The 23,210-nt window shown below is 41.0% G+C and overlaps 2 protein-coding genes across 3 annotated transcripts in view; one reads left to right on the forward strand and one right to left on the reverse strand.

Annotated features, from left to right (window-relative positions):
* The window catches only part of CTNNA2 (catenin alpha 2), a 478,603-nt gene that overhangs the window by 143,862 nt on the left and 311,531 nt on the right, over window positions 1–23,210 (reverse strand). The window contains exon 1 of one of the 2 annotated variants that reach the window (XM_066548774.1): window positions 17,092–17,209. The exons of the other annotated variant lie outside the window; for it this stretch is intronic. The gene's annotated coding sequence lies outside the window, so the exon portion shown is untranslated. Of the gene's footprint in view, window positions 1–17,091; window positions 17,210–23,210 lie in introns of those variants that run through there. 2 annotated transcript variants of the gene reach the window in all.
* On the forward strand, window positions 15,376–21,654 carry LRRTM1 (leucine rich repeat transmembrane neuronal 1). Its single transcript, XM_066548775.1, has one exon. The coding sequence runs from the start codon at window positions 16,254–16,256 to the stop codon at window positions 17,814–17,816; it is 1,563 nt and encodes a 520-aa protein (XP_066404872.1). The 5' UTR covers window positions 15,376–16,253; the 3' UTR covers window positions 17,817–21,654.

Genomic DNA, 23,210 nt, shown 5'->3' on the forward strand with positions numbered 1-23,210 from the left:
CAGATCTTCTTTACACAGTTTCATTAACATTATATAATTATCCATGCTATATAATGAGCTTTTTACCTAGAGAAATTCACTTAGAAATTACACAGAAAGGTTTTTTCCTGGGTCCATCTATTTTTCATATCATCATTAATGACCTGGGTGATAGCACATGGAATATGTTTATTAAATTTGGAGGTGAGAAGCACTGAAAGTGCTCAGGAGCTCAGGAGAGAAAAAAAAAAAATCCAAAATGATTCTGACAAATTGAACTTATGTTCTCAAAAAGGGGAAAAAAAAAAGAAAAAAAGATGCTATTCCAACAGGGTCATGTGCAAGATGTTCCCTCAGTCAGGAATAAGAGCTATAAACCCCAGAACAAGCAGCAGCTCTATAGAAAATCTGCAGAAGAGGCACCACGGGAGCATCACGAGCCACCAGTGTCACCCAGCTGCCACAAAGGCAGGTGCCCTTGTCCAGCAGGAGAAGCCAGCAGCAGCCAGGAGAGCCTCTCCTCCCTGTCAGAAATGCTTCAGCTTCAACACCTTTGTTTTGGCACTGCGTACTCAGAAAATGTGGAAAGTTTAGGAGGGATCCAAAACAGATCCAAAGCAGCTACCAAGGATCACCAGCGGGAGAAGCCTGAGTGCACCGGGCTTATTCAATTTCTTCAGCCTGAGAAGTGAATCACAGAATTGCAGATCACAGACTGTCCTGAGCAGCAAGGGGGCCACAAGGATGGCTGAATCCAGCTCCTGGCTCTGCACAGACCCCCCAGTAATCCCAACCCTGAGAGCAGGGATGTCCAAGGGATGTCCAAACTCTCCTGGAGCTCTGGCAGCCTCGGGGCTGTGCCCATTCCCTGGAGAGCCTGGGCAGTGCCAGCCCCCTCTGGGGGAAGAACCTTTCCCTTGAGAAGTTTTCAGAGCCTTCAGGAGGCTCTGATGTGTCAGGAATGACCAAATGAATACTGCCTTAGGGCAAACACATGGACCAGCTGATTTTTTAAATCCATTGCACTTCCATGGACTAAGAAGTCCAGCAATAAAACAAGGATATAGCTTGCCCAGCTATAACTGATAGAAAGAATCATGTAAAATGGAGCTGAGCGACTTTTTAACTCCTATTCAGAGGGGTTAATAATTCTTTAAGAAGACTGGGTCAATGGGAACCTCTAAGTGAAATGTTATTTATAAGGAGCTTTCAAAATAGGGTCAGGGCTGACTCAGAGCTTTAAAGGCAATGCAGAAGTCCCCATCCCACCATTTTGGTGAGAATCCACCTCAGCTCCAGAGGATCTACAGATCAGAACACACATTCTTAAACTCTGTCTATTCTCCATATTCTAAAAACACTCAGCACTGAAGTCAAACTTATTTTAGACTTCAAGTAAAATATTTTAAAAATTGAAATAAAATCAGCCCCTAGAATAGCTCCACTGTTGTATTCTATCTTTACTGGTTAAAGTGGAAGCTAAATGTTGGAAGTTTCTGCAAAAGATGATGTCCTACATATTGACTAAAATTCTATTTTTTTCCTTAGGGATTAAGTGCAATATTGGAGAAATGAATCTTGTGGACTTGGTTCAGAAGTGGCCTTGGTGCATCATCTTAAAGGGTTTTTCCAACCTAAATGATTCTGTGATTCTACACTTAGTGTACCAATCAATATTTTTCTGTTTCTTGGTATTTTGATTAAGCTGACTGGATTACACATTTCATATGAGGGTGTTTTTTAATTCCCACTCTGTGAAACATTTCAGCTTTATAAACTGTCAAGCAAAACTTAACTACACACAGATTTTACTCCGTTAGCCTTGACACGATGTTATCTAAACTGGTATTCTCTAAAATTCCAATAGAAAATATTGCAAAAGAAAATTGCAAGAAAGTAAATATATTTTTACAGCCTCCTGTAGTTGCTAAACTACTCTATTCTGTTTTGTAGAGAAACATCTGGAAAATCGACTTCAAAATGAAAAGTAAGGAGTGTGATGTATGGTACATAGCAAAAGTAGATTTTTTATTTCAATTCCTGCAGTTGTTAGGCTAGAAATAAACCATGGAAATGGCTACAGGGGAAATTTCACTGTATATCTAAGAGTAATTATTTATATTTAATATTGTGCCTCAGACACAGCAGTTGGAGTGCAATATCCATTGTAACACCCACCATTGCTCCAGATTTTGATGGGGCCTCTTAGGTAATGTCACATTTGCAATCTCTGAACGCAGCACTCAGGGAAAATCCAGTCAGCAGGAAACAATGAGGATGTGAATGTGCTTGTGAGCCATCCAAGGAACTGTCCTTGACAAGCATAAAGGAAAGCCAAACACCTGTCTGCCTATTATCCACTAGCAATCTCTTTTAATATCAAACATCTTTGCATTTCAATGGACACCTCAGTCTCTGTAAAGCACTGAAAGAGAACAAACACTCCCAAACTACTGCATTTGTAAATGCCACATGATCATGTTTTAAAACCAGACCAGCAAAGTGAAAACATGCAGTTTTGGTTTGGGCTCATAAATTAAAGATCTTATTCTAAGTCAAAATTTTATTTTATCTGCTCATAAACATGAGAAGATTTTACAAACTAAAAAAAAAAGAAAAGAAAAACAAACAAACTTTTTTTTTTAATTTATTGACTAACTGAATTCAGAAATATTTGCCCACATGAGTAAGACAGAAATTTTAAGGAGGAAATTTTTTATGAAGGTGTGTCATGGTTTTGTCTGGGACAGAGATAATTTTCCAGAGTTTTGGATTTAGGATGAGAATGGTGTTGATAACACACTGATGTTTTAGTTGTTGCTCAGCAGTGCTTACACTAAATCAAGACTTTTCCAGTGTCCCATGCTCTGCCAGAGAGCAAACACATAAAAACCTGGGAGTGAGCAGGGCTGGGACAGCTGACCTGAGATGGCCAAAGGGATCTCCCATCCATGGGACACCATCCTAAAACAGAATAAACTGGGGAGAGCTGGCTGGAGGGGCCAATCACTTCTTGGGGATGAGCTGGGCATCAGTCAGTGTGTGACAAGCAATTGCAATGTGCATCACTTGTTTTGTCCATTATTATTATTATTATTATTATTATTATTATTATTATTATTATTACTACTACTATTATTTCTCCCCTTACTGACTTAATAAACTGTCTTTTCCTCAACCCCCAAAGTTTAACATTTTTCCCCAGCTCTCTTTCCCATTCCAGCCAGCAGGAGTGGGGAAGGTGACAGCGAGTGGCTTGTGGTGCTCAGTTTCTGGCTGGGGTTAAACCCCAACAGCTCCTTGGTGACTGTTTTTCCTCTGCAGGTTGAGTTTGATTTTCCATTCCACATCCTCATGTCCTCTCCTTGGTCATATGGGGCAGCCTGTGAACGTTGTGAACATTTCTCCTCTCCCAACAGCTGAGATACAGGTGGGGAGTAAGCCAAGACCAGGATGGGATGGGCAGGCCCTGGCACAGGGTGCCCAGAGAAGCTGTGGCTGCCCCTGGATCCCTGGAAATGTCCAAGGATAGACTGGATGGGACTTGGAGCAGCCTGGGCTGGTGGAAGGTGTCCCTGCCCATGGCAGGGGTTGGAATGAGATGGGTTTTAAGGTCCCTTCCAACTCAAACTACTCTGTGACTCCATGATGTGCAATATCTGGATTGCTCATGAGCAAGACTTGCAGGAAGCAATGGTATTCACTACCCCTCTCGTGAACACTGTGCTCACACCAGGAGCTGTAGGATTTGAATGGCTTTTACCAGTGCTTAACTCAGTGCTCTGCTGTGCTCTGTATTTTATTCAGAAATAACTGACAATGACCTCTCCCAGCGCACGAGACCTTCAGGACACATTCCTAAACCACATCCTCAATGATGCAGGTGGCATTCAATGGGGTTTTAGCAGTGAAAAAAAATAGAGTCATATAGTTCAGGTGCAGGGAAAGATCCACAAATGTGTGCTCTGCACTCCCTAGTAGGAGCAACAAGGTCTTTCCAATCCTGGAACAGAATTTTTGATCAAGTGCCTGGTGGCGAATTTGAAATACTAGCCTGGGGGCCCTGATGAGACATAATTCATTCCAGAACAAATCCAGCTTCTACATCCATTCCTCTAAAGTCATTATTGACCCAAGGGAAAATGCTGGCCTTAAGCAAGTTTTAATAAAGACTCTGGTGGAGTCGTTTCTGCAGCACTGAATGCGATAATGAGAAACAAGCCACTTAGCTGCAATAGACCCAGGACCTGTATATAACCTGAAAGTCAGTTTTCTGAGGTTCTTGGGATTCCTTCCAGGAATGAAACAGGCATCCAAAAGAGATCTAATTACCTTGCACACTAATTTGTTACATAAAAATCAGTCAGGCTTAAATGGACCAATATTCCGCTTGTCCTATATGAGTGTAATTTATTTTAATACTGTTTCTGTGAAGTAAAAATATCCATAGGCTAATCAAGTCTGGGTTGAAAATCAAGGTTTTTACTAAACCAATACAAGTGTGAACATATAAATCTGGCCTTAAATATTGCTCTACTTTAGAACTTTTCTTCAGTTTATTTTGAACAAGAAATGTTTGCATTTATGACCACAAGACTTAATATAAAATAGCAAATTTTCCTACAGACTCTGGCAGATTGAGAGTTTCTTATGGGATTACTGAAAGTTCTCTATGCATGAAGTAGGTAAAAAATCCTTGATAAGTAGCATGTATTAGTTTTAAGTCAGATTTGTAGTGTTTTTTTAAAAAAAAAATGTCCTTCACTCTGTCCCTTTCTAACCATCAACCTCAAAATAAAACCTTGCTAGACACAGTGGAAGTGATTTGAAAATTAAGCTACAGTCTTGACAGAGAGAGATAGAGAAAGAACCCTTTGTGTGACTGCTATGATCCTTAGCCTCCATCCCAGGCAGAGCAAGCACAATCTTTTGTGCCTGGGGTTGATGTCTGGCATTCACTCACAGAGAGATGCTTTGTTTTTTGGCTTCCAATTCTACAGGCAAGTACTAAAGTTGTGAAAGTCAGCAGAGGAAAAACCAGAAATAGGCTCCTCTGCACTGGTGCTTTGGTGGTACAATTGATGGGAGGGAATAGGAGCACAACGAAGAGGGGCTGAGAGTGGCAGTGCCTCAGGCAGGAGGGAAACTGGAGAATATTCCCATGGCTAAACCATGCAGAGAACCCCTGGGCCAGCTCCTGCCCTCACCCCAAACAAGCTGCATCCAGGTATATCATTATGAAATTCACAAATTTACAAAGTTTTACAGGTCTGATCAAGTGTTTACTATGAACAGCAAAAATAAATAATTTTTGCATTTTAGCATTAATCAGGGGGAGATACAACTCACAGCCAGACTGTCAAACCTAAAGCCAGTGTGCTGTACTTGCAGCCAACCCCTTCCTTTATTTCACACAAAAAGAAGTTTGAGTTATTAATTGTTTTTAAGAAAATTCCTAAAATATTTTCTAAAGTTACAGGGGAATCAGTGTGTAACACAACCCTCCTGCTTTATGATCCAGGAGGATTGGCACTTACAGACCTTTTTTTAATCATCCTTTAGGTACTGTTTGAGTTGAAATCAGATACTGTGTGGTAATTTCAATAAAAGTAATATTGCCTCACGTTTCTGTGAAACTCACAGCTATTTATAGGAATGAGATGCAGGGGTGGGGGCACAGCAAATATTCCTGGTTTGAATGGAGATGAAATGTCAGGAAGACTGGAGTTGCCATCTACTGGAATGTGCAACGAATGACAACTGCCATGCAAAAATCCTGAATTTCAAGCATTAGTCACAGGAACAGTCCAGGTACTGCATGGCTCCAGGACAAAAAAATACACACAAAAAAACCCCAATCAAATATTATAAAGTAAATCTCCAAAGACAAAGAATTATTCTCCACTCAGCTTTTGAGAAGTCAGAAGATGCACAAGGAGGCTGTGTCAAACCAATCTTATTTGCATCCTTATCCACATTCAGCAATAGATTATATTTATCACTCCTCATCAGAACACTGATAATTGCACTTGCCAGCTTCAAAAGCACAAAAGAATGTCAGAATCTGAAAAGGAGAGAATTATAAATTCTTCAAGTATGGGCATCTAATCACCACTGCATTTTTCAACCACCACTTTTTAATACAAGATAATATTTAGGAGTATCTTCAGCTGATGAAACACAGAAAAACATAACACAAATCTTCTTAGAGCTGCTTATCATCAAAGACAGTCCATATTAATTTTGCTGTTCCAATAATGTGTAGTAAGTTCATATCATAAAAAAAAAGTATTCAAGTATTCACTCTTGTGCTTGTAGGTGATCTAAAGCAGAATTTTTGTTTCCTACATCCAGGTCTTGCAAAAGACCAATTATTTAGCTAAGAAATTATATACAGGAAGTCTTTACTGCTGGACAGACAGACAAACCAGACCTCTCCAGGGCAGTTCAGAGGAAAAAAGAAAACAGAAATGTCCTGAAAGTGCTGTGACTGAAAAGACACCAAATGAGGAGGAGACTTGATGCTGATAGCAGCTACAGCCCAGAAATTCAAGGTATTTGCAGACATCAAGAGATCACGTCCCACCTCACAAGACCAAACCTATACACCAGGATTTTCTGCAAGCAGTTTAATATTTTCTCATGTTTAGTGAGGATGTTTATTAGTCTCTTAATAAATGGAGAGTATGAAGTGACTGGAGAGAAGTATCTGACATGTGAACTGTGTTATTATGATTAATGGAGTTCACACATAAAGGGTTATTTCGCTGGAAAACGTCAGCTTGAATAATTACTGGAATTACTCCCAAAGGGCTTTAGAAAATGTTCTGCCCAGTTTCAAGTCACATTCTTATCACAGTTTTCTTTTGACTAGAGGGTGATCTTTAATTGCAGTTTTAAGTAAAACAAGTACTGTAAGCAATTCATTAAACATTATGAAAAATGATGTATTTCTCTAACAGTCCTTGAAAGCAGTTTTCACTTTTTACCCTCATCTTTAGGCAATACAGAAAAAATCAAATCAATAAATACAATGGCTTTCTTCTGCCTTTGAAACAAAAAAGCACACTGTCCCTGTTTCCCTGCACCAGATTAGGTATAGAATATCCTAGAACTGATAAATAGGAATATTACTGGCAATATTATTAAGATAAGTAGGGAAGAGATGATAGCATTATTTGGTCTCTTGGATTTCTTAAATCTAATCAGTATTTAATGGACACAACGGTGCCAGAAAATCCAGACAGTCAGAGAACACAGCTCAGAAGCTTCTGAATGTGTTTCAGGGAAGTATCCCAAGGTCAGCACTACTTTGCAGCGCTGCAGATGCTTCCAACAGGCTCCATGGTCCTGCAGAGTGAGGGCCAAGGAAAAGCAGCACAGATCAAAGGATAAAGGGATTTTCTTTGGGCTGAAGGTAAAGAAGCCAATACCACCCAACTTCATCCCACTGGCACTAGGGAAACTTCTTCCCACTAAGTTTTCAATGTCTTCTGCTGCTCATTGCTCTCATGACCTCATGGGAACAGCTTCAAGCGAGTTCTGCTGACCTGATGTCAGTGCCCGGCCCCAGCTCAGCTGCACAATAGATCCCATACCAGGGAGCAGTAAAACACTGAATTCTTGTCCAACAGCTGCCTTGAACACCAGAACTGTGTTATTGTAATATTCATTATGGTTAGAGCACCACTCATGTGGAACCAGGCTGGAAGAGCTGTGGGTGTTCACCTGGAGCAGAGAAGGCTCCAGGCAGACCTCAGAGCCCTTAAGGGGCTCCAGGAGAGCTGGAGAGGGACTTGGGACAAGGTGTGGAGTGCCAGGACAAGGGATGTGGCTTCCCACTGCCAGAGGGCAGGGTTAGATGGGGTATTGGGAATAAATTCTTGACTATGAGGGACAGGTTGTCCAGGGAAGCTGTGGCTGCTCCATCCCTGGAAGTGTCCAAGGCCAGGCTGGACAGGGCTTGGAGCAACCTGGGATGCTGGAAGATGTCCCTGCCCATGGCAGGAAGTTGGAATGAGATGATTTCTTTAAGGTCCTTTTCAACCCCAAATGGCTGTGATTCTCTGACACAGCAAAGGATAGTTCATGCTGGGCATTATGCAGGGACATAGGAAGAGACAATCCCTGAAAGTAAGAACTGGAAACAATAACAACCAACAAAAAGCAACAACTGTAGATGTAAGAAGAAATAGGGCACAAAACGAGCAAAAAAAAAAAAAAAAGAGATACAATTAAAAGAAGCAAAGTGAGGGTCTGGACCTGCTTCCAGGATTGATTTTTAGCAGGTCTGGCACTCACTATTTGTGCATTGCTAAATCACCTTTTGTCTCCTACCTGCCATGGGTACACAACATCCCCTGCCAGCATTCACAGACCACACCAAGCATGAAGGGGGGGTCATTCAGGAGTTTCACACCAAAGGTTTCCCAAATTTTTAGGATTGCTGCAAGGAACATTACTGATGCAATCATGAAAAGTGGGTACTTGTCCACATGCATGTGTGCATCACAGAGCATCCACTTAGACACAAACACCTTTTAATGGACAAAACCCACCTGAATAATGGGGAAAAAACTACAATATATCTTGAGCCACAAGCATTTTACAGATACTGACCTTTGGTTTTGATTTAGAGGCTCTAACTAATAAAGCCTGGCTTTGCACCAAATCTGAAGAAGAAAATCAAGTACACTCTTGTCAAATCATAATTAATTTGCACGACAAAAAAAAGAGCAGAACTAAGCCAAGCATTCTTTAAAACGGGTCTCTAGAATTCAAAACACTCCATAAAATGTCCTATATCTTGAAAAACAGGATGATATTTTCCTGCCTTTTCAAGTTGATTATGCATCTTTCCACTCATTTAAAATATAAACTGAGTTTTAGGAAACAATAAGCTCTTCATTTTACAGGAATATTAAAGATTCAAAAGTACAGCAGTAGGAGAGGGAATGTGATTATGAAACACAGCTGAAGTGAACCCTAAAGCTTTGTTATTGTTTGCCCTCCAAATCTGCTGTTTCACCATTAAAAACATGGCAGGGTAATTTACATTCATGCTACTGAGCAGATTTTGAGAATGCATTTGGCATGTTCTTTCTAAAACCTTGGAAAATTCAGGATCTTTGCATATTTTACTAGAATTTGGTATGCCTCTATATATTTATTAAAAGTAATGGAGTAACACAAACTTTTGATTACTTTGTATGTTTCTTCATTCCAAAACATGAAAAGTCTTCAAAATACATTGAAACAAAACCAAACAAGAATCAGGAATGCATATTTCAAAGAGTGCCATTGGATCTCACAAAATTAAATTAGCCGTTGAGCAAAGCTGAGTTTCTAAGATTACACATACACCACACACAACCCTCCTCCACCATATAAACTCTTCAGTAATGCCTTGAGTATTTTTAAGTTGGTTTAAAAAAAGAAGGTCAGGTTATTCTCTCTTTTTTTTAAGAAGGCATGACTATCTTTTGTTATGCCTTTAAATGTGTCCTTCGGAGACTCCTGACCCATGACTATTTCTCTTAGACATTACATCAGTTGCAAATAAAACGTAATGAAACCATAAATATTGCAGGTAGTCAACAAACCATCGTCTTTAGGCTTGCAAAAATCACAATGACTTCTCTCTGAAATATGAGTCTTCAACCTGGTTTCTGCATTATTAATTCTGTCTATGAGCTAATGATCCAGAGGCCCTCTAATCTCCCTGTAAGATGCAATACACATGCAACCAGGATTTCAATACATTTTATCTTGAGTTTTCCCTTCAGAATATGGGAATCATTGGTTGGACAGGGCTTGGAGCAATGTGGGATAGTGGAAGGTGTCCCTGCCCACAGCAAGGAATGGAAGGACATGGTCTTCAAGGTCCCTTCCAACCCAAGCTATTCTCCAATTTTATGATTCCATTTTTCTGTGGAGTCAGTTCAAGTGGTGTTCTATGTGATAGAAGAGGACTCAATAAAAGTCTCATTCAATTTCAAAATACCAGCACCAATTTCATAACTAACCTGTGTTTCTAGAAACAATGTATCTACAAAGGCCAGCATGAAGTTTTTTTGTCTTTTCTGATTTTGCTTTAAAATACATTTGGAAATGAGCACAAGAAATGGATTAAAAACAACTGGTTGTCTAATGCTGAGAACAGATTTTCTGTTCTAGGAAAAATTTCCAAGAGCAGTTCATCCACTTGTAAAAAGACTTTCCAGAAGACTGCCAGAAACAGCTTTTAACTTGTTCATCCTTGCTTTTAATAATTGATTTCATAAATTCCTCTCTATTCTCCATATATCCTGCACTTTGGAAATCCAAAACGTGTTCACTGCCCCTCAAGGTATTGCCATTGGTAAAAAGAATGAAGGGTTTTGCATCATGAAGGTTATCCCAATGTATTTCCAATGACTTCTCTACAGCATGGTGCTACCTGTGTCCCCAGGTGAGACCTCACAACTTCCCAAGCAACACAAGTTATTCTGGAAAAGGACACAAATGTTGGTAGAACATGATGGATTTGGGGCCATAACTAGTTTGGCTACAGGGGGATTTTTCACAGTCCTAAACAATCCTGCTATTCTGTCACTTCATCCAACCTCTTGATAAGTCTGAGTAAATACACCAACAACCAACCAATCAGCCAATTAACCAACCCCAAGTGGAACAGCTGGAAGAAGGAACATCCATGGAAGAACAGAACCCTTCAGTCAATATGAGTCTCAAAGCATAAATAAAATTCTGTTTAGTACCAGAGTTAATCAAAAATAACCCTCACAGATGAACTATCAACAGTAGCAGAGGGCACAGTAGATGTATTCAGGAGTGTGGATAAGCAGTGGCCCTCCCTGCTTCTAAGAGAATTGGAAATTAATTACAGTTTATTTGCTGGTACCTCCAGAAATGCTTGGGAAGATCTTGAGATAAACCTTTGTGGAGTGTCTCACTTAGCACTTCTGAAGGTGGAACTAATTGATTTCCAATCAAATATGACCAACTAAAACCTTCACACTTGCTAATCATTGCACTCCACATGTGCTTCCTCCATGACTTCTTCCTAAGACATTTTTAGAGATATAAATTAGCAAAGGTTAATCAAAACCCTTTAAATTTTCACTTTTCCTGCAAACCAGAGTTCCACCAACCTGGTAACGTGACAGTAACACAGCAGCCTTTGCCTAGCCAGGATGTTGCATGATCTTCATTTGTTGATTAATCACAAAAGGATCATTTTACTTCTTGTCTTTTTCCCATTACCCCTGGACATTCAGAACCAGTAACTCTGACAAGAGTTTTGCCATCACATCCAGAAATCCAAAGGTATTTTCACAGATACTTAGGAGAGTCAGTCCTTTTTTAGCTTATTCAAGTAGTCTATCAGTCATAAATGGAGGAGAGAGTTACTTCTCCATACTTTGGATATGTTGTCCTAAAAACTGACATTTCTGCACTGCGCTGACAATTCTGCACATGGGTCTCTTCTGTCAGTGACCTTCTAGAGCTATGCATGACCACCTGCAAATGAATGTGGTTGATGAGGACGGAATAACTGCAATGAGACAGAGAAATGTTTATCACCTTGTCAAAAACAAAAAGGTCATTAGCATAAGAACATCTGTGATTTAAAGGTAGCCACAAACCCAATGTGCCTGTCAAGTACTGTAAGAATTTAATAACATCTGGAGCCAGCAGGATTATTCTGGTCAAAATCTTGTATAATGTCACTCATTTTTATATCTACTAAAACAGACATGTTATCGAACTGGACTTCTTACCAGCTGAAATCCTAAATTCTATACAGAAGGGGCAGCCAATAAATGTTCAGGATGACCAAATTCAAGAGAAATAACAGATGTAGTTTGCTTTACCTTAGGTCATATCTTTTTTCCCCCTTTTCTGCTTTTAAATGTTTCTTTTATGCAAAATGTCATGGTTCAGCACACTTGAAAATTAAAGACTACCAAAGATCAAGGTTTGAGTCCTTCCATTCATGAAAGGAAATTAAAATCATCACTAAGAGCATCACTTTTTATTATTCTGATACAAGCCACTCAGAAAATGCCAAAAGGGAGAAGTACACTCAGTATTTAATAGGTTGTTTTGCCTTTTGATATTTTGGTGGAGAATTTATGAAAAGATGTGTGTATGAAGAGTTAGACATAAGCAGCCACATTCTGATCTCATGTACTCTGTCCCAACCCCATCTGTCCTGGATTGAAAATTAAGGTAAGGTAAATATCCAGGCACAAACAGCAAAGGAATATTCAAGGCATTAGCAAGAATTAAATCATTCTGAGGCCAGTTAAGTTATATGGGACATTTAATGGTTGGACTGGATCATCTTAAAGGTCTTTTCCAATCTTGATGATTCTATGATTAATCTGAAGACAATATTAAAAATGTGTAGAGCAAACACATTGAAAGGTGTTTTTCTTTTCCAGACTGAAAAATTCTGACCATTGCTGCCACTGAATTATCCTTTTCATGACTACAAGAAGAAGCTTCCCACCTAAACTTTCTAAAACTTTATTCATGTTGTTCTTCTGTAACCTACTTTACATTGATTTAATCAAACTCCTTTAAACACATACAAACTTAGTTTGCCATTCTTAAAATGTTTTATAATAGCACATTTAATAAAGCTAATTTAAATCTGCTAATTTATAGAGACTTGCCAGAGGCTTTGAAACTTCAGAAAATGTGTAAACTTAACAGTTTGGCTGTGATAACAGCTCAGACAGTGGAAATTAAGCCCTTTGCATTACAATCATCTTCAAAGTGGATTCCTGGTTTGATTGCAAAAAGGGTACATTGCAAAATACAGTAGGACACCAATTTACAAAAGATATTTCAGGTGCCCCAGTTCTTGAATTTGGTCACTATTGTGCCTCAACATCAGAGCCTCAAACATACCCTGAGGTCTCTCATCTTAAGACTACCTGGATTCTTTTTTACAACCAAATTTTGGATAAGAGCAGAATTTCTTCTTCAAAAGCCCTCTGTTAGAGCTCTGAGAGAGTGCACTTAGGGCCATTAATTCTGGGTCCCTAATTCTGGTTGTCAGTCTTCCAGCTGCTGCTATATAGGTTTGCTACTGTCTGCTCTAATTCCTGCCTTTGAAAACCAAATGATAATGGATTATATGCCAGAGTGGGAATAGGCACATTGGTTGGGATCCAAGCTGTATCCCAGGTGATAACAAGGAGAAGCAGTGAAAAAAAAATATATATATTCAGATATATATTCAGCTCCTTAGTGATGTATCAGGGAGCTTCATCTCTACTAGAATAAGTCTTTATACATAGCATTCAAATGGCAACTAAGTGATCCTTATCATCATCTGATTTGCAGAAAATGGTAGCTTTCCTTGAAGATATAATTGAAATTTTCAGGGCTGCTGTTGCAGACCTCTCTCCAAATTTTTACATGGGAGAAGGCATTAAAGCTTCACCCAAAAAAAGACTTGTGGGGTTGCAGATTTTTAAGGGACACAACCTCATTGCTTTGAAGCTTTTTTCAGTATCTGTGAAGTTCAAGTCATCCTTTAATTTTTTTCCCCCTGCTAATTGCACCAAAATATTCATCAAGGCAATCTGGAATATATTCTTGGGTGGGTTTTTTTAGTCTCTCCTGCTTCAATGCTTTTTCTGTCGGTTCTGTCACTGCTTTCCCTCCTGCTTTTGTGTACCGAGAAACAGAATTAAGGTGTACTGCAACCAGTGGACACTTGCATAAACAGCCTGCTTTGAATAAAACTGCATGATCTGAGGAGAGGAAAACCACCTTCAGCTCTCCTGCCCAAATGCTAAAACATAGATGAGGTTCATATACTATTAAAGCATCACATTTTTGCTTTGAGACCACTGAAATGTTGTGAAGAGCAGAAAAATGTAAATAAATTGAACAGGGAGCATAAAAAGCACATTGATCCTCAGGTTCTGCAACCACAATTTAAATGGTTTATATTTGTAATTTATTTAAGACTGTTTCTGGCAAATCCATTAGTAATGAATCTCTTTCACACATTTTTATTTTTATGCACAAGAGCTTTAAGTTTGCCAGGACTTCTGCAAAGCAACTTTTACTGCATCAAATTACTGCATTCCTTGATCTCCCCCAGCACACACTCACAGCAGCCACACTCAAACACAATGTTTAGCTCTGCAACAGACCCCACCAAAACAAGGAATTTCTTTAAAATTAACACAGCTGTGAAAAAGAAAACAAACACAGTGGTTTTGCCCTGTCCCTCCAGCATTTTGCATCCGATGTCCACTTAAAATCAGCACGATCCTCTGCAATCCTTGCATCCTAAAATCCGTGTGGAACTTCTTCATTGGGTATTGATGCAGAATTGGGAGCTGTCAGCTCCGATCGCTCTCACCAGCACAGGGGCTTGAGATTCTATTTCATAATAGGAAAAGATGGCCAGCGTTTTCCTGACAGAAATACCATACATTTTTCAGTCAGTAAAAATTACAGAGCTCATTGATGAAGCCTTTCCCATAGAGAATGAGGACTGAAAATTACCCAGCAAAGAGTTGTTTTTTTTTTTTTCTTGGAACACAGAGCAAAAATCAGCACGATCTGCTAAACTTATTAACTAATGGGGTTTGAAACCCCCTCTTTGCATGCTGCTGACACACTCACAGCAACCTATGCATTGATCTTATTCAAAAAGCACAGTAATCTCAATGCTGCTAGAATTGGAGTTCTGTGTGCCGTAGCATACACCGCAAAGGAAAAGAAAAAAAAAAAAAAAAGCCTTTAGGAAAGGCATGTGCTGAACACACAAAATATGCAGGATGGAAAAAGACCAAATGTAATTAAAGCTTATATGAAATAAGACATTCCTATTTGCAGAGCTCTGGCTGCATTTCTATGAGAAAGAATGCACAGAATTTCAAATCATGCTCTATTTAGACAATGTCAGAAGAAAAAAAAAAAAACACATTTCCCCCCACACACCCCTCAATCCCCCACCCAAAGACCAAAAGGCAAATCTCATCATCGGAATTAGAGAGAAAAAGCAATCCAAAAAACTGGTTTACATATTCCTTCCCAAACCAAGTCGAGTCTCTCCCTCTCCCGGCTAATAGCTTATAAATTCAGACTTTAAACAAAAGCATCCGAGGAAAAGAACAAGAGAAAGAATCCTAATTCTCAAGCTTCCTACTTAGCACTGCCTTGCTTTTGATGATTTGTGCGGCTGTGTGTGCATGCCTGTTTGAGAAATGGCGAGATAGGCTTAAAGTATTTTCCATTTCATCAAAGAGCATATATTACTTTCCTGGTTCGCTCCGATGTTGGTTTTATGCCCACCCCTTTTCAATCTGCCCATGTCTGAGATGCACAGTGCAGGCGTACAATCATGAGCAGCTTACGACACTCAGTGAACACTGGGTGCCTCTGCATGCTCTAGCAACATACTGCTCAGCTGAAGGGAAGGGATTCTTGCTGTCTCTCTCTGCTCTAAGCATCACCTAACAAGCAAAGCGAACAAAGAATGGGAAATAAAGCGACCCTTAGCCGGTCTGTGAATGAATTGTAACCTCTCTCTGGAGTAAAGGTTGTGCCGGTCCATGGTCGTTGCAAATGATGGACATTAAACTGATTGACAAATCCTGTGGAGTCGTTAGTAAAGAGTTTGGAGTTTTTTTCACGCCACAGTGTTAACTGCAGAGGAAAGGACAGAGGGAGAAGGAGAAGATCAAGCTCATGTACATAGTTCTGAAACTTGCAGGTCCTAGGAGGCAGCTCAAAAGCTAGCTGGACAAGCCTTTCGCTCGTTGAGCAGAAGCGAAGTGAGACATTGTGAGCTTGCCAGCCTTGCACAACATTGAAAGGGACTGAATTTGTAGCACAGAGGGGTCTTTTTTAGCTCTGCATATAATTAGTCCAAACACAAAGGAAGCAACTGAATGGAGGTTGTCACTCTCTGGAAAAGGGTGGGTAAGACACTTTTTAATTAAATTCTTTCATGAAGAAAGATTTTTTTTTTTCCTTTGCTGCAGCATTTAAAATGAACAAAATCACTATCATTTTACCTTTGAATGTCTGTGAACTTTAATGCTGCACAGCTCCTGCATGCTGTAAAGTGAAATATTTGCCTCTGTGTTTGTTCTGTTTGCTGTTTTGCTTTGGTTTTCGGGCTTTGTTTCGTTGGTTTGCCTTTTTTTTTTTTTTTTCTCTCCCTTAAATAAAATATGATGTAGAATTTGAAAAGACTCAATGGACATTCTCAAGCCTATTTGGAAATATTCTTGCTAATGGATTTCCTTCTTATTGGTCTCTGTTTAAACTGGCTGCTGAGGAAGCCCCCGGGGTTGATATTGTGTACGCTGGGTATCTTTTCTAAAATGCTTCCAGCTGTGAATAGTGGGTGTCCACAGCTCTGTCGGTGTGAGGGCAGGCTTTTGTACTGTGAATCACTGAATCTCACAGAGATGCCTCGCAACCTGTCGGGCATGATGGGCTTGTCTCTGCGGTACAACAGCCTTTCAGAGCTGCATGATGGACAGTTCACAGGGTTAATGCAGCTCACGTGGCTCTATCTGGATCACAATCACATTTGCTCAGTGGAGGGGAATGCCTTTCAAAAATTGCGGCGAGTTAAAGAGCTCACCCTGAGTTCCAACAAAATAACCCAACTGCCCAACACCACTTTCCGCCCCATGCCAAACTTGCGCAGTGTGGATTTATCATACAACAACCTGCAGTCTTTGGAGCCTGACCTGTTCCACGGGCTGAGAAAACTGACAACTTTGCACATGCGGTCGAACGCCATCAAGTTCGTGCCGGTGAGAATTTTTCAGGACTGTCGCAGCCTGAAGTTTCTAGACATAGGATACAATCAGTTAAAGAGCCTGGCTCGAAACTCTTTTGCTGGCTTGTTCAAACTCACTGAGCTGCACCTCGAGCACAATGACTTGGTGAAAGTGAATTTAGCCCATTTTCCCAGGCTCATCTCCCTGCACTCCCTCTGCTTGCGAAGGAATAAAGTTACCATCGTAGTAAACACTTTGGACTGGATATGGCAACTCGAAAAGATGGATCTCTCCGGCAACGAAATCGAGTACATCGAACCTCACGTTTTCGAGAGTGTACCTCATCTCAAATCCCTGCAGCTGGACTCCAACCGGCTGACCTACATCGACTCCCGAGTCCTCGACTCCTGGAAGTCCCTCACGAGCATCAGCCTCTCCGCCAACGCCTGGGATTGCAGCCGGAACGTCTGCGCCCTGGCCTCCTGGCTCAGCAACTTCCAGGGTCGCTACGACAGCAACCTGCTCTGTGCCACCCCCGAGTACGCCCAGGGAGAGGATGTTTTGGACGCCGTGTACGCCTTCCACTTGTGCGAGGACGCCGACCCCACAAGCGTCAACACCTTCTCCCCGGTGACCAACAACAGCGAGCAGACGCTGGGTTATGGCTCGGCCACCGCCACCTACGACGCGCCCGACGGCGACGAGGACCGGACCACGTACGCCGTCACCATCACCATGCCCGGCGAGAACTCCGAGAACGCCGTGCAGATTCACAAGGTGGTGACGGGCACCATGGCACTGATTTTTTCCTTCCTCATCGTGGTTTTGGTGTTGTACGTCTCCTGGAAGTGCTTCCCGGCCGGCTTAAGGCAACTAAGACAGTGCTTTGTCACACAGCGCAGGAAGCAGAAGCAGAAACAGACCATGCACCAAATGGCTGCCATGTCAGCCCAGGAGTATTATGTTGATTACAAACCCAACCACATTGAGGGAGCCCTGGTGATCATTAATGAGTACGGATCTTGCTCCTGTCACCAGCAGCCAGCGAGGGAATGCGAGGTGTGATTTTCCTTTGGGATTTAAACAGTGTGCAACCAAATAACAGCGTGCAGGCAGACAGTGGCACGGGGTGGGGGGGGGTGCTGGGCTTTGCTGGTGATTTCTGACGTGCACCCCTGCCCAAATTGTTTAAGAGGGGCTGTCCAAAAGACTTGATATTTTAGCTTTATCGTGTCTTAAAAACCTTCAGGACAGCCAATCTTAAGGTTTCATATGCTAATACTCCCTTTGAAGATCTGTCAATATTCAGGAATCTGAGAGTGTAAAAAAAGGTACCAATTATTGATCTTTTGTAAACTAAGAAAACTGTTTAAAATAAAAAAAAATAGCATTTACAGTTTTTACAGACTGGTGTATATTACATGAATGGTTCCCTGTATACAAAATGCAACAGTTTAACCTCTCTCTTCATGCTGAGTGTTGAAATGAAAAGTAGAGGAGCAAAGAAGCCACGTAAAATAGAAAGCTTAAAATGACCCAGGTGGCTTCCCATTGTAATTAGCACACATTCACGTACATCATGTTGCTGAAGATATGAAGCATGACACTGGAATTCTATTTTTGTTAATGTGCTACCTGTAACTGGATGTCAGTACAACAAGGAGCCAGAGCACCTCAGAAAGGCTGAAGTTTTGACTGTGTCACTAGGACAGGATTTCTGAGGATTTTTTAAGTACAGCTCCCTTGTTAGTTGCTGTAAGATCCATAAAAACTGCATTAGAACCCCCAAAAGTATTTTGTATCAAAACTGATGATATTGTGAGGACTCTCTAACAAAACCCAAACAAGTGAAACACTGCCAAAATGTGCTCATCAGAATTTTCTTTAATATTAAAAACCAAACCAAAAAAAAGGCTAAATTTAAGAGTTTTTCCTTGCATTTACCACTTTAATGCTTGTTTTGAGCTATGCCAAGAGCAAATACCCCCTCATTTTGTGCTCTGTGGGTCCATGGTGAAAAGCAAAAGCAATTATTTGGATCTCAGTGGTGAAAGTCAAGAGCAAAACCACTGTCAGGGTAGGACAGAGAGTTTCCAGAGCACCCTTCTGGGTCCTGTAGTAAAGTGCTGGCAAAACCCAGCTCGTGTCCCTCCCTTCCCCTAACAAAACAACCCCAAAACCTCTGCAGAGGCTGGAGGCAGATGTACCCTCCTTACCAAGGACTGAAAAATGGCATTGATGGACATAAGCAGTGATTTCATGATGTAGAATCCCACAGCTGTTTTATCTGACTGCCCTTAAATAAAGGCTTCCTTTCCTTGTATTTTGGATTTTTCATTCCAGAACGTGAACAAGCAAACGATTGATCTTTTCAGCAGCTCCTCTCGCACTAATTGACGATGAGGGAGTTTTATAACATCAGGCAGAGCATCTTGAAATCTTCTTCCTACAGCATTACATGTGAATAAAATGTGATGGATAATGAACTGGGTGACATTTCTATGCTTTGTACATGTTTCTCTATCCTCAGGTTACCACCAAGAGAGGAGCAATTCCAAAATTTTACATGTGTTTTAATGTAACACAAGGTTTTTTTTTCCTTTTTCATTGCAATAAAGTGCTATCTACTCTTACAAGGGTACAGCAGGCTTATAAAGCAGAAAAACAGGCACAGAAGAAATAATTTGTTTTCTTGCATAGCAGGTTTTAGTCATTTATTTAAAATGTAAAGAGTGAATTTTGCATTTCTTTTCTGACTGAAACTATTTTTAAGGAGTCAGAACTTATTTTCCTCCATTTGGTGTATCTCATACCATGTATTATAAAACATGAAAATAACCTCTTAATCAAAATTTTTACTCAGTGAGACTATAATATCATCTATGAAAGCAATGAGATTATGTACTGGGAGAGGACAGTGCCACAGAAAATTTAATGAAAATCAACTGCTTTTTTTTCCTAAAGCAACTGCAAATTCACCCCCAGCTTTCAAACAAGCAAGCACTGTTAAACCCAGGCTTTTCTCTCCTTAAACAAATGCACATTTCTCTTTCTGTGCCTCAAGCCCACAAGGGCTTGATCCATCCTGAAACTCCCCAGTGACCTGAGGGGTTGAGTGTGCACGTACAAACCCAACAGGAGGGGCAGAGGGAAGGTTCAGAACCCCTCCTCTCTTTGGGCTCCTGACCATGCTTGAAGCAAAAGTACTTTATGCCATGCTAACTGTGGGCCCAGCTAAATTTATTTTCTCCATTAAACCTTTCTCTGAAATCGATAGGGAATTTAAGTGTGAAAAATTGACTCTCTAACTTTGGACTGGGCTATGTGCTCCCCAAGCCACCAGGCAGCACTTGGGTACAGCCACTTGCCAGGAAGTTTCTCAAATCAACCAAGGTTATTAAAATACTGTCTGCATATGGTAAAACAAAATATGAACTGGCTTTATGGTGATAATGACCCCCCTGTAGCTATCAGGAAACGTGTTGGTGCAGTCATGGTTTTGCCCCTGTGAACCTGAGACAAGCCTGGTACCAACAAACAATCATCCTGTGGTTGTATTTCTGTGTATTTTCAGCATTTTTGTGGGTTGTATTTGAAACACACGAGTGACTGCACCCCTCTGGAGTCATCTCTGCTGTTCATTGGTGTTAGCAACCTCCAGCTACGTTTGCAAAGATTTGAGCAATTCTGCCTTTGGAATTTATTCACCTCTGTGCTCCATGCATCTGGCATTGACAGCCCAAGTAAATGGAACAGAGCATTTTTCTTTGAAGGTGCAGTGGTTTCTTGAGTGAGAGCTGATTTGGGGTTTGCCTGTTGCCACTTCTCCTGGAGAGAGGTGAGGGCCACCAGTGCTTTGCCACCCTGAGCAGGATGATGGATGGATCCCTCCATGGAGAGCACAGCACTTATTAAAGGATGTATTTCAAAATCCTCCCGCAGAAATCTTTTCTAGAAGGGTAATCCCTTCTAGAGACAGCCTCCTAGTGATCCCCAGAGGATTTCTGGAGATCTTGACACCCTCTGAATATTTATTGGAGAAAAGAGGGTGTCACTGCTGTTACATGGCATGAAGACACTCCACAGGGTGCCCACATCCAGGCTGAAAATTTACATGAAATATGTGTGGGTAATAAAGAAATAAAAGAGCCTGTATGTAATTTCAATCCAGCTATTGCAAATCCAGTTATTCATCCTGCTCCAGGCTACTTGCATTGGTGTATATGAGAGTTATTATATTTGTACTGCATTTAGAGCAACTGCAGGGACAGATTTTCCCCAATTCTTTCTTCCAAATTTCATGTTCAACAACTGCCCAGAGATAAGTTATTCCCTCTCTTTTGATGCCCTTATTCTGGCCTATTAAATGCCTCCAAAATCAAAGGACAAAAAAAAAAAAAAAAAGAAAAAAAAGGATGCTTTTGGGGTGAGTTGTGAACAGTGTTTTGTCCATGAAATGCTTGGGGAATATCAAAGGAAGGGAAATATTTTAAATATTCCCTTTTCGATGTTCCACTTAATAGGACTAATCTCCCTTTTATAATTAGGTAATGAATATTATTTTTTTTATATTTAACTGTCTTTTTGCACAAAAAGCAGGGTGAAAGGCAAGCAAAAGCATTACCTTTCCTGAGCTGGTTAGCAGTACCAGTGTTACAGATCTCTAATATGCATTTTCTTGCTGCTAACATCAATACCCACTCACAGTGCACCCAGTGCTGAAGGAACTGTTGCTGTGTATGCTTTGAATGTATATAAGGGATGATTTATTTTCCTTTCTGCCTTTTTTCCCTTCCTTTCTGTACTACTTAAAAAAAAATGATATGAAACCACAGAATCAATGCTAATGTACCACATTCTGTTTCTGGCCTGAAAATATAAAATACAAAGAAATTCTGTTCAAGGTGCCAATTCCCTGCTTTGCCATGTCTGGGTGCTGCAGGGGGTGAGCCCAAGGGATGACCCATTGCTTGTGGTCACAGCAAGGATGCTCTGGAGCAGGCTGACCCAGCTCCCTGCCCACCTGTGCCACAGAGAGTCCATGAACCATCCCCAAGGCTATTTTTGTATGCTCTAAAATATTCTGTATGTTTTCATGGCTAAGGCATTGAGGGGTAGTTGAAACGAGTCTATTTGATCATTTTGTTCAGTGCTGATAAAAAAACCCCAAACAACTCTCATTTGCTTTTGAGACGGACTACATTTGTTCCTTGTGTGAGTCTCATTCTGCATCAACAGCAAAAGGACTCTCTGAGTCCCCCTTCCTCCCCCCTCCAGCTTCTACAGTGGTATTCAGAATGGCAAAAAGGGAGTGTTTAATGAGGAAGCTCATTTCTAGTGCTATTATAATAATAACAGCAGTGATAATAATGAAATTAAGAGGAGACAAAAGATAAGAGGAAAGACTGGAGCAATGGCAACCAAACTCAGGGTGTTTCTGGATTCCTCTGCCTTTTCCTTTTGTAAAGATGGTTAACCTAAAGAAGTAGCACAGATGAAAAACCAAGACTGAGGGTGGGTGGAGCAAGCAGTTTTAAAAACTGTGCAAGCAGGGATGAAACAGCTTCTGCAAAGGAGGGTACACCACTAAATAGCTCCATTCAGCAGGAGAGAGAAAAGGAAGGGGTGAAGGGACGGGATGAAAGGGAAGATGAGAGCTGGTGAGAAGGCAAGGGGGGCACTGTGCACACATGGGAAATGAGATTTTCCCGTGCCTTCCCCTCCCACGTTCGGGCTGTGGCAAGGACGACAGCAGGGATTCGCTTTAGGGAAGATGCCCAGCATCCCTTTGCCTGTCCCAGCAGAGCAGGGAGGGAGGCGCAGTCGGACGCGCTTCCCCGGACGCGTGCCCGCAGCGCCGTCACTTCCTCCGCCACCTCCCCGGCCCCGGGGAGCACAGTGTCCCCCCATCCATCACCGCCTGCCCAGCTCCTGCACGGTGCCCCTGCCACCAGCGTGTGCGGGCTGGATCTCTCGGCTGTCCTAATCACAGTTCACCACAGACTTGCTAGAAAAGCAGACATTTCTACCCCAAATATCTATTTTTTTTTTTATTTTTTTTTTTTTTAAGAAACCCTCATAGAGAGGGATGGGTGATCTTGAGCTACTGCGGATTCTCCTGCTAATTATATCCACACTCACAGTCAGCTTTCACATTCACAGCTCTAACGACAAACAGATCTGAGATATTTTTGCTGTGTTCAAATTACCATTATGCACCAAGGTTATGCTTTTCCTTGACCTGCCCAACCCAGTCTAATATTAACAAATTGAGCATTTATGCGAGTTCCTTTCCAAGCATGAAGTTGATTAGGAATTTAGGAAATGCTGGTGATTTAAAGATTAACCTTTCATATAATTACTGACATAAACCAGAGCTATTAAGGCATTAGAGACAACTATTCAGAGCATATTCTACATTAAAAACCAAATCACATTTAGAGCCATGCGAAAGACTTT

The sequence above is a fragment of the Molothrus aeneus genome, chromosome 4 (assembly GCF_037042795.1).
Source record: "Molothrus aeneus isolate 106 chromosome 4, BPBGC_Maene_1.0, whole genome shotgun sequence".
Classification (NCBI taxonomy): domain Eukaryota; kingdom Metazoa; phylum Chordata; class Aves; order Passeriformes; family Icteridae; genus Molothrus; species Molothrus aeneus.